The sequence below is a fragment of the Trachinotus anak genome, unplaced genomic scaffold, assembly GCF_046630095.1.
Source record: "Trachinotus anak isolate AG129_WGS33_773 ecotype Australia unplaced genomic scaffold, CSIRO_AGI_Tana_v1 ptg000004l, whole genome shotgun sequence".
Lineage (NCBI taxonomy): Eukaryota > Metazoa > Chordata > Actinopteri > Carangiformes > Carangidae > Trachinotus > Trachinotus anak.
The window spans coordinates 20,683,834-20,700,648 of record NW_027273855.1 but is presented as its reverse complement, the minus strand read 5'-3'; the positions used below and the strand labels follow the sequence as shown (position 1 = coordinate 20,700,648).

The 16,815-nt window shown below is 39.1% G+C and overlaps 2 protein-coding genes across 8 annotated transcripts in view; one reads left to right on the top strand and one right to left on the bottom strand.

Moving 5' to 3' along the window:
• Positions 1 to 8: 8 nt before the first annotated feature.
• The window catches only part of LOC139620873 (protein kinase C and casein kinase substrate in neurons protein 1-like), a 42,966-nt gene continuing 26,159 nt past the window's right edge, over positions 9 to 16,815 (top strand). The window contains exons 1-4 of one of the 6 annotated variants that reach the window (XM_071476853.1): positions 9 to 227; positions 2,226 to 2,294; positions 9,946 to 9,988; positions 16,552 to 16,621. The gene's annotated coding sequence lies outside the window, so the exon portion shown is untranslated. The other 5 variants (XM_071476854.1, XM_071476856.1, XM_071476857.1 and 2 more) reach the window with 5 other exon arrangements.
• On the bottom strand, positions 1,898 to 6,710 carry LOC139620872 (homeodomain-interacting protein kinase 1-like). Of its 2 annotated transcripts, none has more exons than XM_071476849.1 (10): positions 6,566 to 6,687; positions 5,816 to 6,000; positions 5,540 to 5,731; positions 5,261 to 5,442; positions 4,815 to 4,938; positions 4,062 to 4,184; positions 3,846 to 3,932; positions 3,569 to 3,735; positions 2,320 to 2,510; positions 1,898 to 2,237 (listed from the first exon to the last, which is right to left on the bottom strand). In XM_071476849.1, the coding sequence occupies exons 2-10, from the start codon at positions 5,984 to 5,986 to the stop codon at positions 2,119 to 2,121; spliced, it is 1,356 nt and encodes a 451-aa protein (XP_071332950.1). In that variant the 5' UTR covers positions 5,987 to 6,000; positions 6,566 to 6,687; the 3' UTR covers positions 1,898 to 2,118. The 2 variants fall into 2 exon arrangements, with proteins under 2 accessions (XP_071332950.1, XP_071332949.1); XM_071476848.1 differs by having other exon boundaries at positions 1,903 to 2,237; positions 5,816 to 5,988; positions 6,566 to 6,710.

Genomic DNA, 16,815 nt, shown 5'->3' with positions numbered 1-16,815 from the left:
TTTCAGAACAAACAGAGAGTGATAGTGTTGCCATTGATAGAGTGAACTAAGCTAAGCTAAGCTAGTTGCAATTTAAGTTATGGCTATGTTTTTTTACATTTTGGGAATTTAACTACGCCGAATTAGCAATTAACGTCTCCTACGTGCTGTAAACCTCTGGATGTACTGACAACTATGAGCGAATTGCTTTGATACTGAAGGAATCTTAAAAACTGGATGATTCTCAGGTAAGTTCTGAAGAGGTCCTAGTCCTCGTCAATTGAAACACAATCAACTGATTGTAACATTTGACAATCAATATATAGATATAGCTGTAATTAAAAGTACTCTTATACATTACCATTTCTTATCAATTTACTCCCAATAACAAATAATGAGAAAGTAAATATGTTTTTAGAAATGTGACTTTATTGAGCACCCTATTAGGAACACCTGTACACCTGCTTATTCTTGCGGTTATCCAATCAGCTAATCCGGTGACAGCAGTGCAGTACATAGAAGTCATGCAGATACAGGTCAGGAGCATCACTTAATGTTGACATTGTGGGAAATATTTTACTTTTATTTATATAAATATATAAATAATCAAGTTTAATCAATCAGTTTTATTTTTGAATTAAAGCATAGTAGTTTATTTTTATTAATGCTAAAGCAGACTGAAATATAATGAAACACAGAACTGAAAGGTTGTGGGTGATGCCGAGCTCTTTTTTATTTTATTTTGAGGAATGTTAGACACCATTAATTTTTGATAAAGGGGGAAAGTATCCAAAAGTGGAAACAATGATAGTCAGTCAGGTCGTAATGCACCATGTCACACAGCAGAAGTGTCAAACTGGTTTCATAAATGACAATGAGTCCAGTATTCTTCAGTGGCCTCCCCAGTCGCCAGATCAGAATTCAACAGAACACCTTTGGGATGTGGATGTGGTAGAGTGGGAGATTCACAACATGAGTGACCAGGTGACAAATATGCAGAAAGTATGTGATACAATCGTGTCAACATGGACCAGAATCTGAAAGGAATATTTTCAACATTTTGTGGAATCCATGCCACGAAGAACTGAAGCTGTGCTGTCCTGATGAAGTGCTGAGTGACTGGACTAGATAATACATAACATTGGATGAGCAGATTTTTTTCTCACACACAAATATTTAGCAGTGCCACAAGTGGAGATTCACACAAGTATGTTTCCAAATCATGATGAATTCAAAAAGTGGCACTGAGTTGTGCAGCAGAATTTCTTTCTGTTTTTCTGAATCAATGAGATAAGTTCTGTTTTCCTGAATTAACAACATAAATCATGTTTTTCTGAATTAACAAGATAAGTTCTGTATTTCTGTTTTTCTGCATTAGTGAGAAAAGTTCAGTTTTTCTAAATTAATGATAAAATAATGCAGTTTTTCTGTTTTCTGAATTAATGAGATAAATCCTGTTTTTCTGAATTACAAGATAAATCTTGTTTTTCTGAATTAATGACATAAATCCTGTTTTTCTGAATTAGTGAGATAAATTCTGTTTTTCTGAATTAACAAGATAAAATAATCCTGTTTTTCTGTCTTTCTGAATTAACAAAATAACAGGATTAACAGGACTACTCACATCATTAGAGACTATATAAGACACAATACACTATTAGGTTTTCAGGGAGATTAAAAGAATACAAGTGTGATATGATGTTATGATATTGAAAGAGACGGAGCTCAACTCCAACGGGCTCAGGCCCAATTGAACCCCTGTGAGCCAGTGATGGAGTGAGGCAGGAAATGATATCCAAACAGGTGCCTTCACTTAGTTTAAATGATAATCAGACCTCTGGATAACTTAAATCTTAGCTGTCTTTTAAATATATTCAGTCTGAGATGAACTACTCCTTTTCCCAAAAGTTCAGTTGAGATTTAATCAGCCAAAGTAGCAGAAACGCCTGTGTTGGTTCAGCACGGTTGGACTCAACAGGTTGAACAAAAACAAAACAATGTACTCATAATTCTTCTGAAGTAGTTTGTTTTATTAGCTATTTGTGATAGGAAACCCTAATACAACAAACAGGCTTAATATTTACAGCAATATCCATGTAATGGGACTGTGGGACCAGAAACCAGAGCCAACATTCAAATTCAGGACATGCTTTGCTTATCGTTGCCCTCAGACACATAGCTGGAGGAAAATTTCCTCTTCAAGGTGGAGAAGAGTCCTTTGATTTTTTTCTTTTTCTTCTTCTTAGGCTCACTGATGTCTGTGAATCAAAGGTATAGTGTTTGGCCAATGGAGAGTGGAACGACATGACAACTAGGCAAGTAGAGATAAATATTTCCTACCAGGTGTGTGAAATGAATGTCTGCTGCTGGCAGCCTGGTTCAAAGAGCTGTTTGGGTGAACCACTGGTGTGCTCACAATGTCACAGTCCACAGCTGGCTTTGTTTTGATACGGTCAGTGATGGACTCCAATTTAAGGTCTTTATCCTTAGACTTCAGACTGTTGGTCTTCTTCTTCTGCTCAGCCTGGAAACTACAAAACACACACACATACAGGTGAGAGAGAAGCACTGACATTGTCCTTTTAAGGCCAAGGCTGTGGCTCTGTTGAGCAAGTCTTCAACCTACTGCTCCTTTCTGGATAGCACCTATATTCATTTAAAGCAGTTATAGACTAATAATAGTATTATTTCCAAATGCTGAAAATGTCCAGTTGTCACATACATACAAGATGCAAATGTTACTAGTTGAAAGTCTCACCTTAATTGAACTGACATTACAGAGAAAAGTCACAAAGGTCATAACATAACATAAATACCATTAAATAAATAAATACCAAGAACTGTTGCTCTGGTAAAAAATAAGGCAGGTCACAAGTGACTTAAGCCTTTTAAAAGCTGGTTATTTTTCTTGCTATAAAAGCAGCACAGAGATAGTAGTATCTGCAAAATGTACTTAAAGTGTCAAAACTAAAAGTACTCCTAGTCCGAGCAGGAAAATGGGCTTTATGGGTGTTATGCAATTATATTATTGACAATAGGAGAACAAGCAAGTTTTAACAGTTTTACATACTGTTGTGTATAGCAATGCACCATATTTTAAAATCTCACCATAAATTTGTTACTGCCAAATACATGCAGTGGAGTAAAAAGTACAAGCTCTGAACTGTAGTGAAGTAGAGATACAAAGTAGCATTTTTTGGCCACCTGAGGGCAGAGGAAACTAGCAATGAACACAACACTTAAATATCATCATCCCCTTTAAGTTGATTTGGCGAGTGTTGGCAGTGGCCAGCCGGTACAGAGCAACATTATGATTCAATTGGACTTCTGGCCAACTGATGAATGTTAATCCAATACTTACTCACTTTTGGTTGTCCCGAGGGAAATACCTAGCTCTTTAGCTGATAAATGATCCCCTATTCAGCAGCTAATGGCTAACTGTGTCTGACCAGTTTGGTGCTGAGAAGGTATTCTCAGCACCAAACTTGCACATTATATGAATCTGTATGCCGACTGTTCTCTAATAACCTGTGTGCCAAGAAGGCCTAATATACAGACGCAAGCAAAGCACTCATTTAGACATGCTTACTGAGAACTGTTGCTTGGACTGAGGTGGCTCCCTGTTATGAATGGATGGGCCAAGACTTTACTTGGTGTAATCCTTTTCCTTGGATCCATCTGGAGCATTTCCTTCAACAGCTCAACACTAGCACTGCGACCAGCAGCCTCTGTGCTGTTTTCCTGGTGCAGGCTCATCTAAAATTAGAATCGACAGTGGGTTAAAATGACATTACGCCAAAAAATAACTCGAGAAAAGGAACTATATTGTGGGCTCATCAGTCGACAACATCTATTTGACAACCTACCGTTTTCAGGTCATCCAGAGATGAGAGTCGGTGTCTCCTGGTTTCCACTGGCTTGATGCCTGTTTCAGTGAAAAAATCCACTGGCATCTGTAAGAATAAAAAATCCACTTCAGCTATGTGTTCATCAGAGTCAACTCTTTCGTACTAACAACAAATTATCTGAGAGAGGATAATTCATGTTTGGCCCATAAAGTCAAAGAAGGTTTGGTAATATACCTTGAATTTCCAGTGATTGAACAAACGGTACTTGAGACTTCTGCGGTAGAACTTTTGTGTTTTAATCCCATTATTCAGAAGTCTCTTAGGAGGTTCACCCAGGATGTCAATGATGAAACGCAGCTGGCAACAAAATACAGCATAACCTTATTATGGCTCTATGAATGGCAATGTTGGTCAGACGGTCTGTCAGTCAGTTGGTTCACCACAAACCCGGCTGCAGAGAGAGTGAGTTTCACTCTGAGCAATCTAAAAAGCTCCATTTGGAAATACTTTGGATTTTGGTCAGTAGACGGCAAAACTGTGGAACCTCAAGATAAAGTTGTATGCAAGCTTTGTAAAATACAGCCTAGCCTACCACACCAGCACTAGCAACCTGAGGGCACATCTGAAAAATAAGCACCCTATCGAGCACCTATACAAGTAGTTATGTCTCTCATTGCATTGGTTTGTCCTCTTGGGTTGCCATAATGTGAAAAAGCATATATTTGAATGGTTAAAACAGATGTGTTTTTTAGAAGGAATAATCAAACATCACTTTTGGCCAATATTGACAGTACTAGCCTAAGTCCATTCTCACAGAGCTCCAAGCATGGCTGTAGACTCTTTGTCTTGTTAGCACTGTATTTTGGTGTGGCTGCGCTCAGAGAGGCCAGAGTGTTCAAAGTGCCATTTTTAAGATTAGTATATGTCAAAACCATATAATTACATATATTAAGAGCAGTGTAGAAATGAACCAGCAATAGCACTGACCACATCATATTCATGCCCTCCTGGGAAAAGTGGAAAGCCAACGAGCATCTCTGCCATCATTGTGCCAAATGACCAAATGTCGATGGCCTCAGTAAACTGGAGGCCAAAAAGGATTTCAGGAGACCTGAGTGTGGAAGAGCAGCAATACACAAAATGGAGATCATTTCCCTCACATATGTAGAGAGCTTTTCAAGCTAGCCGCAGTTCAACAAGCCTTGGCACAATGTTTCTTTCATCAAATCTGACCACTCTTTGTGGAGCACTGATCGCTGAAACTCAGGTGTCAGTTTTTTTAGAAGGAGTGAGAAAATACATTGGGAAATTTGTAAATCTAGTCGTACAGAGGCTAACCCAGAAATGTGGTGGGAGTTCTTGTTTGTCAATATTAACAACTGACAGGAAGCTTAAACCTAAGCAATTTGAATAAAATCGTCTCACAGTCTCACCTCTGCCAAAGGGGCTGAACACTTAGACCTGGTCTGGCTTCGAATGTGTGAAGAGTGAGGCCAAAGTCAATGAGCCTCACCCTGTATGGCTGCCGCTGATGGTCCACCAACATGATGTTGTCCAGTTTCAAATCTGCATGGATCAGTCCAACACTATTCAGGGCACTTAATGCTGTGGCCACCTGCAGGTAAAGTCAACCAAAGACAATAAAGAATGTCCCAGAGTGCAAAACCGATAGAGCTTTAAATTCTACTTTCTCACTTGTACTGTATCCTTACATCTTTGACAATAGTCCTCATGCCATTTAAAGGCAGAGGAGCCCATTTTCTCTGGCACATGTAATCAAAGAGGCTCATATCCAGAAATTCAAACACCAAGAAAGTCTGGTCGATCCTGTGGAACCATTCATGGCATCTGACAATGTTAGACTTATCCGGGTCCAAACATCTTAGTTTTTCCAGTATGACTATCTGTGGGTAAATGACAAGTGAATAGCTATATTATCAAAGTCAAGTTATGGCCTTAGTGACTTGGATCATTTAATCGTAGCCCACCTCTCTTATTTTTTTAAACTGTGAATGTCTTTGTTTTAAGACCTTCACAGCCACGGTCTCCTCAGTGTCCCGTTTCAAACATTTGATGACTTGTCCATAGCACCCCTGTCCCAACACTTTGAGCATCTTATAGTTTTGTGAGACTGTGCTTATTAGGGGTCGATGAGCCATTTCTGCAAAGAAAACTGAAAGCAGTGAGTGAAAAGGTGATTTGCAGTAGCGCATGCAGACGGTTAAACATTAAACAGAATGTTTTAACATGTATTCTTAACTAGTGCAAACAAACAGCTACATTATTAAATATTAATAAATGTTTTTAATTGTATTTGAAAGTCTCACCCTAAGTATTTTAATTAGGTTATTCAGTGTTTGTGAAGACAAATCATTTTTAGCTTGATCTGATACTGACTTGCTATAAGACAGCATCTTGTCTGAAACTTAATTCAGGCCTGTTACATTTGAATTTTAGCCTGCTATGTTTGTGCAGTATTCATTTAAGATTAACAACTATCTAAGTGCACTGTTCCTCAGCTCTGAGGAACAGTTATTTACAATTTACAGGTAGACTCCTGCTGTTACTTTTCCCATGACTTCTTGGTAAATTAAAAAAACTTCAATTCTAACCACACACCAGAAAACTAATGGTGTATATTATCTCATCACACTCATCTTTCCACTTGTGGCTGCAGGGGACAGATTCACTCAACCAGATACTTTGCTATAAAAGAGGAAACAAAAAAGTGGTTTTACCTATATTGGTTATATTCAGTCCAGTTGTCTGGATCTTGTTTGACTGGAGGTTTCTTGTTCAGTAGTTTAGAGCAGAATGATGCTTTTCCACCCACACTCACTGATGTAGTCTGGACCATACTGTAGAATATCTATATGATGTCATAATGCGTGTAGGAACAGTCGGGATTCCAATGGGCCTCAAATCAGTGTCACATTAGAACTACAGATAACGTACTGTACAGTAGTTGAACCAGTGGTGGAAGTATTCGGATCCTCAAGTAAAAATACTTATGCAACACCTTAAAATGCAGTCCAGCATTTACATTTCAGTAAAATACTACCTGTTTCTGAATGTTACTTAAATATAAGTACAAGGAGAAAACAAGACTATGAGCAACAAGAAATAAATGATGGTGTTAAGTATTTTTTTTAAATGCTTTGTAAATCTCCCCACAAGCAGGGAACAGTACTGGGAAATAAAAGTTTGGGGGACAGGGTGATCCCAACTTTATTCAATTGCAATTAAGTAAAAAGGGGAGAATAGCCACACATTATATTATAGTCAACATACCATACATGATTATTTTCTTGATTGTTTGAATTGTAAAAGTTCATAAAACAGTGAGAAATGCCATTACAATTACCCAGAGCTAGTTCAAACTGCAAAATTATTAAAAATAAATAAAAATAATTAAAAGGAAAAAGCAACACATTCTGTCATTTGAGAAGCTGGGAAAAAAATGACAATTATTGAAAAATATTCAAAATAGTACAATGTCCACAGGGAATAGCAAAGGTCAAACAACTATTTTCTATGTAAAATATGTAGTGGAATAATGGCCTGAAGTCAGACCCTCCCTGAATTTCTTTCCCAGTCCTTCCGTTTAGCCAATATTGGTCTGGCTTGACCCTGAAGTGGCTTTTCTTCTCCTCCATGTGTAAGTAACTTGATGGCTACACATGTCTGTTGTCATCAGCTTGGTAAATTAGCTACCTTGGTGTTACGGATATCGTGAATGTGTTCAGCTAATGTTGCTAATGCAAGCTGGTTTACTGTCACCATCGCTGTGGAGCATATCACGGCAACACTAGCGTGGGCCAATGCTTGTAGCTAGATTGTTTTTCTTGGTTCTTGTGTTCACAGGGTAACTTCATTCAGTTGTTCTTCAAGGTTGTGTGTTTAGTTGCCGCCTTCACAGGGGTTTGTAACCCACTGCCAGCTGAGAGCGTCATGGTCGGGTGGTGTGGGGTAATCATTTTCACCTAACTATGCATTTATGTGTTTTTGAGCTGTTTTATAACAAAGCAGCATATTTTACAACCTTTTCATAGTTTTTTGTTTGTTTGTTTGTTTTTTTAACACAATAATCTTAATTTATTTAATGTGGGGGGGAGGGGGGAGCCCAACATTTCCATCTGAAATGTAGTGAAGTAGAATGAAGTTTCATGAAAAGGAAATACTCATGTAAAGTACTTCAAATTTGTACTTAAGTGCAGTATTTGAGTAAGTTTACTTTTCTCTGAATAAGACATGCAAACCCCAAAAATGTATTATAGAAAGAGGTTTATATTGTGATGGTCAGTTGTCAGTGCTTCAAACTCATGAATTATCAAGGACATAAAAAAGCAAAGTACAGTACATTAGGTAAGGTTGTGTAAAGCTTTGATGCACTGGTATTTTAGTTTATTAGTCTATATTGAGAGTTTGCTCTTTCCTTCTGTTTCTTGTCACAGGAAGATTAGTTTAGTTTTCTTGTAATTGTCTAATGTCAATGTATTGTATTACATCTACATGTTTAAATGGTTAAAATGCTTGGGCACATACTGTCATATATAGCATTGAAATAGAGAAGACAAATGCTCTCATACTGCCTTCACTGAGTTTACAGGAGGTTCGGTTATGGTTTTTGTGCTGTCAGTCCATTGCCACTAGATGTCACTAAACGCCTGTGAGTTAACAAGAAGAAAGATTTGGATGATCAGTTAAAACTGCCTTATATGTTCAGTTGATATATTACAATGTAAACCTTTAATATTTCTTGTAAGTTAAGATTAATCAGTTGAACAAAATAAACCATACACCAGTGGACCCCAAAGTGATCACTGGGTATCTCAGTATAATTGCATACAGGGAGATCAACAGTATCATCACAGAGGAGACATTGTTGCATTGTTTCATCAAAACTAAAAGGGCAGATATTTCAGTTTTTTCAGTCTTTACTTAAGTAACTGTCTGAGTTAAGGTTTAAATATAGATGAAGATTAAGTGATTTATATGTCATTATATAATGTTTGGTGTAGGTCAAGGTTAGACATGCAGTGGAAAAGGTCCCTAAGCATTTGAGCATTTACATGCAGAAAGAGATTGCTGATGTGTGTGACTGAACAATAAAGCATTTAAGATCTGATAAATGAGCAGTTATGCAGCAGTGTGACTGGAGTGATGAAATAAAAAGTATGTGTTGATTATACTGATTATACGATTATGATACAATCAAATCACTGGGATAAAGTTATTGCTCAGACAGATAAAAAGTATCATCCACTTAATCTGTTTTAAGTCATGAATTTCGTCTACAGAACAAAACATCTCTCTTCTCCCTGTTTGTGTCAGATATTGAGTGGCTGTGTCAGGGCGCTTTGCTCCACTGAGAGCTTAAAAGACCAGTATTGGGAAAAAAAAAACAAAACAATATTCCCTTGTTCAAAAGAGGTGTTTGTTGATTCTTAACTTTAGTGTTTTCTTTTCATTGGAAACTGGTAGATTAGATCTTTTCCTCTGTTGGATTACAGCCAGATGACATTTCAAAAGGGTTATGATTGCACCAGTCCATAAAGCGTGAAGGCAGATGGTCTTATGTTTCATTGTTTGTGTTTTAATGCAAAGTGCATTAAGAGGGGAAGGGTAATGGAAAGAGCCTGCACTGTGTGCTCAAACCCTCAGACATGTAATTTCTTTGCTGTCCGTTCTTGTGCCAGTCAAGAAAAGATTTTAAAAATGTATCTGATTTATTTGAAGAGCTCTAAATTAAGTTTTATTTGCTTCTTTGGAATATGGGTTGTGAAGCAGTGATTTCGCCTATAGGGATGAAAAAAAATCAACAAATATATAAAACACCATTGTTTGGATGTTGTGAATTTAGCATTGGTGGAATTCTCACAGGGATGTACCAACATAATCATGCATTTTAGCAAGCTACCAGACACAGCTAATCCAGCCCCTGGGTTTCCAAACATGAGTCAATCATCCAAGATCAGCCAAGAAGATTTCAGTGCTGCCCTTCTCCTCGACCTCAGACATGTTCCATACAACACGTCCAGTGTTATGTTTCTACTCTGTCACTACTCTACTTACAATGGTTTTAGTATGTTTATTGTCATGTTTTTGTCATTTATAGACAAACCTTTGGTACTAGAAGTAGTAACAACACAAGCCAGCAGGTAAGCAGACCTTCTTTATGTACTCGAAACAGTGGCTGGATATTCACAAGGCCTGTTAGGCAGCCGAAGGACAAAAACACTCATCACCCTCCCCTGCAGTGTAGTGCAATGTGGACGTGATTGACAAGAAAAGATGTAACGCCTACTCCTACCATCCGCTCTCCTCATTGGTTGGAAAGTAGAAGTCACATTTGCCCCCCCCCCATTACAAACTCCCATACTGTTTCAGAAACAGTGTATTATATATAATGAAAAAATGTTTCCCACAAACCCACATATGATTCATACCAAACGTTCTTGCTGATGAGACCTTAAATGTGCAAACGAGCCCACTCCCACCTGCAGATGCGGATACATCTGGCAAAGCTTCCCTGTCAAGCTCATGTGGTTAATGTTGTGAGGTGGGGGGGGGGGGGGGGGTTGTTATTTAAAAAGTCGAGTTTCCGAGTCGCATTAGCTCAATCGTTCCCCCTGCAGCCTATTTCTGTCGTCCATTGAAAGGAAATCGCTGGGCCATCCCCCCGACGCGCGCCTGTGCCGTGGAGCTCCCCCTTGCTGCGTGAATCGTGATCTAGTGAGAGTGTTGCAGAGAACGCAGGGTCACCTTCTGTCACTGCAAGGGGAAATACTAAATTATTTGCAGCACAGGCTATTGGGTAGTAGTGTGCAGCAGCAGCAGCAGCAGCAGCAGCAGCAGCAGCATCTCTGGTAAGTCAGTCTGTGTATCTGCTCCGTGTTGATGGCACATTGCTGCGCTGGGAAGAGAAGCTGAGCATCCTTTTAGCAAAGGGGCGACGCAGGGATAAAGGAATCTCGCATCATTTCCCGTCGTTTGGATAATGTGTTATCCACTCTCTGCTGCGAAACCGACCAAGTACAGCTGATTCACTACCAATATAGCGACTTTGAATTATGCATGCGTCATTTTATATGGTGCACCGTTGTTTTGCATACGCCAAGGGTGAAGAGGACCATCTTGCATCATCTTGAATTACTATTGCAGGCTTTGCTCGCGTATTGTTGAGCCGTTTGGTTTCGCACAATCTGCCTAATGATCTTACTTCCTTTGAAATGATAGGATAAGGCAGTGTGTTGTTTTTACTATGCACCTCTTTCTCTTGCCCGACGAATGGTCAGGATGAGCAGATTTGACCTCGGTGTATTAGCAATGCAGTATGTTTATGTACAGAAATATCAGCACAGAAACTGTCAGTGTGTTCTCAAGGACTGATGCCATGTTAAGTGCACTATAGTAGATGGAGATGGTGGCAAATGCTGAGAAGGGATTGCCATTTTATGCTCTTTTCCATGCGCCAAATGGGTAAACAAGACTAGGGATATGAACTACGTCGAGCAAAGATGTCGTAATCGTCCTTACTTTAAACTATATGATGCATTTTATCGGTACAAATGCAGCGGATAGCAGTCAGGAATAGCCCTGTTCTGTATTTGAGGATTTCTCGGTGAAATGGACGTGAATGGAAATGAGAGCTCTCCACTCTGACGTTATGTAATTGGTTGTCACAGCACAGCGATGAGCCATCTCTAGCGTCATTGTTTTTTCTCTGACAAACCAACAGAGGAGGAGCATCCTGTTTTTCTACATGGGATTAGGTGCATGTGGTCCTTTAATCATTCACCAAATCTGCCCCCGAGCTGAAATGCATCCGGGCTTACAGCTGACCAAAGTATCTCCTCACCGCGCCTGAGCATTTGGCGGCATGTTATGATGAAGATAGTGGTGATGATGATGCTGGTTGATGGTAGCTGCCTCAGCTCGTATCGTCTCCTCAAACATTCAGTCGTGTCTAAAATCGTGCAGCTTCTCCGCACAGGGCGAATATGCTGTTTGTATGAGACGCGCAGGTCGCCGGAGTTGGTTCGGAGCTGTCCGCGGTGCTGAATCCGCTGCTCGCCGGAGCGCACGTCCGTCAACAGCCAAGGTGCCCCCAAGAGAGAGATGATGATACTGCCAGGGGAGGGGGGGGGGGGGGTGTGTGTGTGTGGAAGTGGGGTGGGGGGGTAATCCAATTGTGTTGCGGAAAGGGGAGTTAAAGAGTACCTGCTATTTATTAGCGGACTCCTCAGTCCTCACTGTGGAGCCAGGTTAAAAGTGTCTCACCAAATACTCCTCGATGTTTTCGTCAAGACAGAATATCTATCTATCTATCTATCTATCTATCTATCTATCTATCAAAGGAGCAAAGTAAATATAATTTTGTGCTGGTATCAATCGTTTGGTAGCTTCTGAAATGTATAGCACCAAATATCGAAAACTATCGAGCACCTGAAAGCTGGCAGTAATAGTCTGAACAGATTTAACATTTTGTTTACTTGTTCTTTGAGCAGATAGCGCCAGATTTGAATCAATTATTATTTTTTTTTTTCCAATTTAAGACTATTTTATTTGGGCAAAGGTTGAGTATTGCTGTGTGTGTTTATGCAGCATTTGACCTTTCTGAAGTTCTTTTAAAAATGGGGTTTGTAGCAAAATGTGTCTCTAGTTTGCAAAGTTAAGTACTGTCAGAATCATTCTGGTATATGTTGTATTGGCACTGGTATCAGAATATTTCTAATGATGCTAGTAAGCCTCGCAAGCCCCATCACAAAACAGATTTCAGTCTTTAAACATGACTTCCACATATTTCCCCACTCAAACTCTCTGTGTCTCTATGTGCATTTGTGAGTTTCTGTATGTATACACTTGTCTGAGTCATCGAGGGCAATAAAGCTTTTAATTAAGTTACAAACTATTCGTCCTTTTCCCTTTGAGAGTGGTGTTTAATCTCTAAAGCCACAAGTATGTCCTCTCTGACGTCCTGTAGTGCTTACAGTGTATCTGCGGTACCGTTCATTTTGTGTTTCCATGCTTCAGTTGTTTTGCTTTTGATTGTGGTGAGGCAGCATCTTCCTGCTCAGGAGGTTTGTTGTAAGAATTTAATTATGACTTACACTCATGCAACCACTGGCTTGATCTGTTGTTACCTTTAACCATTAATAGAATAGCTGTGACATGAACGTTAGGGAACAGAGTGATAGTGTACATTAATCTTAACCCAGGAAGTGAAAATGTAATAGTTCTAGGCCGTTGTACCAAAATGATTTAAGGTAGTTTTTAATCCGACTCCTTTTCAGTTTGGCTTCTTTTTGGCCATGTGCATAATAACTGCCAACGGATTAACAGGAGCGTGAGGTCTGTGGGCAGCATTTGGGTGCAAGCTATTGTCATTTGTTGTTTGTTCTTCTATTTAATGTGAGATATCTAAAATAGGTGCAGTACTTGTGGCAAGCGAGGGTTGCCTTGTTAAATGGAAGGCAGTGATGAATTAAGGATAAAACTGATCACATTAAATCGCAATTACATCTATAATTAATTTAAGTCAGCGCCACAACAAGGATTTGTTTTCAGATGAGGTTTTTCTTTTCTTGATCACATATTTTGCTTTAGATTTCATTAGATCTTATTACAATACATAAAAATAAAGCGAGGGCTAATAGAGGGGCTGCTACAGAATACAGTTCTTTACTTTTTAGATGCAAATCTAAATCCAAACAGTCCAGATTTTGGTTTGATCTGATTCTATCACATGGTTTTCAATATATCCCACATGGAGGGAATGGGGTGTTTGCTCATGTAGGTGACCTGCGTGATGTTGTTTGTCATTTGTGGGTGGTCTGCAGACATGTGTGAGGGAGAGAGGACAATGTGTGAAATAGTGGGGTAGTTTTTTTTTGTTTTGTCTTTTTTTTGTAAAACATCTTTTACGTGCTTGCTGATGAAAGAGTTAAAGGCTGTTGCTCCTCTGGTAAAGGAGGAGATGGTGGTGTCTGACAAGGTGTGAAAAAAGAGGCAATGTAAGAACAGAGAGTCTGAAGGGCAGCCGGTGTCTCATTTCTCTCAGCGCAGAGGAGAACACACACAGGGGAAGACTCTATCCTTGGCGGAAGATTTATGACATTGGAGGTTGTCAAAAACATCCATGCTGCCTTTCACACCGCAGAAAGAATCCCATTTTGTTTTGCAATCTGATTTTACAGTAAAAGCCTCGGAGGTAAACAAAGATACTATTTATATTATATTTATGAAATATTGAATTTTTAATAATCAATTCACTAGATGTGAAACCTAGAGATAGAATGGTAATTTTCAACATTAATAAGAAGGTCTTTTACTGTAACTGCCCTAGGAGCTTAGCAGTGGATAATATTTCTTCAGTTCTACTCACCACAAGCGTGTTTCTCTTTGTCGAACAGTATGAATGAGGTTCATGTTACCTGGTGCCTTTCATGCTGTGTCACCACAACATCTCAGTGTTTGCCTGTTCAGTCTTCTGAATCATCGTCATGTAGCTGTGGCTCAGCCTGAGGCAGAGCGCAGTGACAGTATGTATCATGATCTTTGGGGCCAATTCAAAATGGAGTCCCAGTGAGCAGCTGAAGGTATGAATCATGCGCTGGGCTTTGGATCAATATGTGAATGGTTAGACATCATCATCAATGAATTCTGTCTACTGCGTTGTCGGGTGTTAGCTGTGTGCACCTGTGAATGCAGCAGTTTCAGGTCGTTGCTTTGAACACTAGAGGGTGTGTTCTTCATGGATATATACAGAGAGATATACATAGAGAGAAAACTGGTGGTATTCTAGTGACTATTTGACTTGACGGCATGTTCCCAGTAAAACAGTTTATTTTATACATGTTGCTAGCTGTGCGACAACCATTTGTTTCACCATCAGTCAGGCTGCAGATTATGTGAATAGCTGGTCTTTAAAATGTCAAAAAATAGTGAAAATGTTCATCTCAGTTTCCCAGAGCCCAGGATGGCATTTTCAGATATGTTGTTTTGTCTGACTAACAATCTAAAAACCCCCAAATATTCAGTTTACTATTTTACAAGATGAGGAAAACAAGCATTTATTCACATTTGAAAAACTGGAACCAGAGAGTTTTGGGCACTTAAGCTTGAAAATGAGTTACTCAGTTATCAAATTCCTGCTGATTAATTTTCTGCTGAGTGACTATTCAATTAATCAGAAACTGCTATGAGCTGTTAAATGAGTTGCAATCCTTGCTGGGATTTCTCACCAGGAGACTCTGTATCCTTGAAAACTATGAGCAGTCATGGGCGGAAGAAACACCAAAAGCCTAAACTGACCATGACTCAGCATTTTAACATGAATTTGTGCCAGGCTCAGTTGGATGGGTCTGTTGTCAGGCTTCCCATTTAGCTGTCAGATGGTGCCCACATCTCAGGTTGCTTCGTTCCATGGGTGGGCCGCTTCATCATGATTCTGCCTGAAATTCAGTCCAGCCTTCTCTTATCATAACTGTTTATCTTGTGCAGAGGGTGCAGGAGTCAAATCAAATCAAAATTAAAAGAACAGATTAAGCTGAATCAAACTCATTACAGCTTCATTAACATCTACACTGAATGTGTACGCATTAAAGACAAGACAAGACAAGATGGCCGTATGATGATATATGCATGACACTGAAGCTAAAGCTGCATTATTTTTATCAGACTAATTTGTTTATTATTTATTTGGTTAAGTTGTTAAAAAAAATGCCCATCACATTTTCCCAGAGCCCAAACTGACATTTTGAAACAGCTTTTTTTTTTTTTATTCCAGCGACCTAAAACTAAAAGATATTGACTTTATACTACTTGACAGAGAAATGAACATTTCAGAAGTTTTTTTGGTAAATGACAATGATCCACATTTTTCTCAGTTTTCTGTCAATCAATTAATCGACTGCTTGTTTTTGCAGTAGATGAAGCTACAGTCTACAGTGTTCGAACCACTGATTTTGACATTGACTCTCTGGTTTATTTTCCTTTCATGTTAATATTGTGTAAATTCAACTAATACCAGATTATTTGCTGTTTTAAAGTTTTGTTTTGTAGTGTGGGTGAGGAGTTTGTGTTGAATCTCGCGTGGGCTGCGTATCGTTAAAATGTGGTACGTGTTAGTGACAGCAGAGAGCAGAGAGGTTGCACTTTTTTTTACATGAATGCTGAATATGTGCATTATTTTTTTCAACCAGCAGCTTCCTAACTGCTCATCTTATATCAGTGTAATATATCTGCTCTGGCATATTGTAAAAAAAAAAAAGAAAAAAAGAAATATTGCAGAATTCACACCAAAATGATTGTCCCCTCACTCCATTAGACCATACAGTAATAATCATAATCATCTTTTACTGTGTTTGAGCAAAATATGTAGTTGATAACTTGGTGACCGGTTTATAATTCTGCCAACATTAATTCTGCGCACCAGCTGGTGTATTAGTGTACAGCTATAAAGAAACTGAGGAGGCTGAGTTTATTAAATATTCTTCTTCCCACAGTGTCAGTGTTTACTAATCTCCCCTTGAATTTGATTGTTCAAAATGAAATTCAGCTAATCTCTTAATATCTCAGCCTCTGTACCGGTAATTGGTGTTTTGACACGTTGTTTCAAACATGTTCCGCTGATTTCCATTTCAGAGCAATTTAGCAGCACTTAACTGTTACTTGATGCCAAAAGGCCTTACTCCTACTTCTTGTGTTTTTCCTTTCACAGGTGATCTCCTCGGGGGACCAACAGCTCTCTGTAAGGTTTATGGAAACCTGACCTCCCACTGGTGGAGAAGGTGAGTTGACCCTGTTTGTGCCGTCTGTCCTTCAAAATCTTCCTGTTTCCTCTGATCTTCATTCGGTCTGAAGTTGCATAGGTATTCCAGGAAGACAATACCAGGCTTTAGCACAGACCCAAACACTGTATAAGGACCTTTTGTATAATGTATACTGCTAAACACACCACTTGAGGTAATTAATAGCTCTTTGT

What these genes read in the sequence shown, in the direction of transcription:
- LOC139620872 (XM_071476848.1), bottom strand. Translation starts at nt 5,986, where the DNA reads ATGGCTCATCGACCCCTAATAAGCACAGTCTCACAAAACTATAAGATG. An exon ending in TCAATCACTGGAAATTCAAG is followed by an intron (nt 3,933 to 4,061) that starts GTATATTACCAA and finishes TTATTCTTACAG; the next exon opens with ATGCCAGTGGATTTTTTCAC. An exon ending in CTCTGGATGACCTGAAAACG is followed by an intron (nt 3,736 to 3,845) that starts GTAGGTTGTCAA and finishes TTCTAATTTTAG; the next exon opens with ATGAGCCTGCACCAGGAAAA.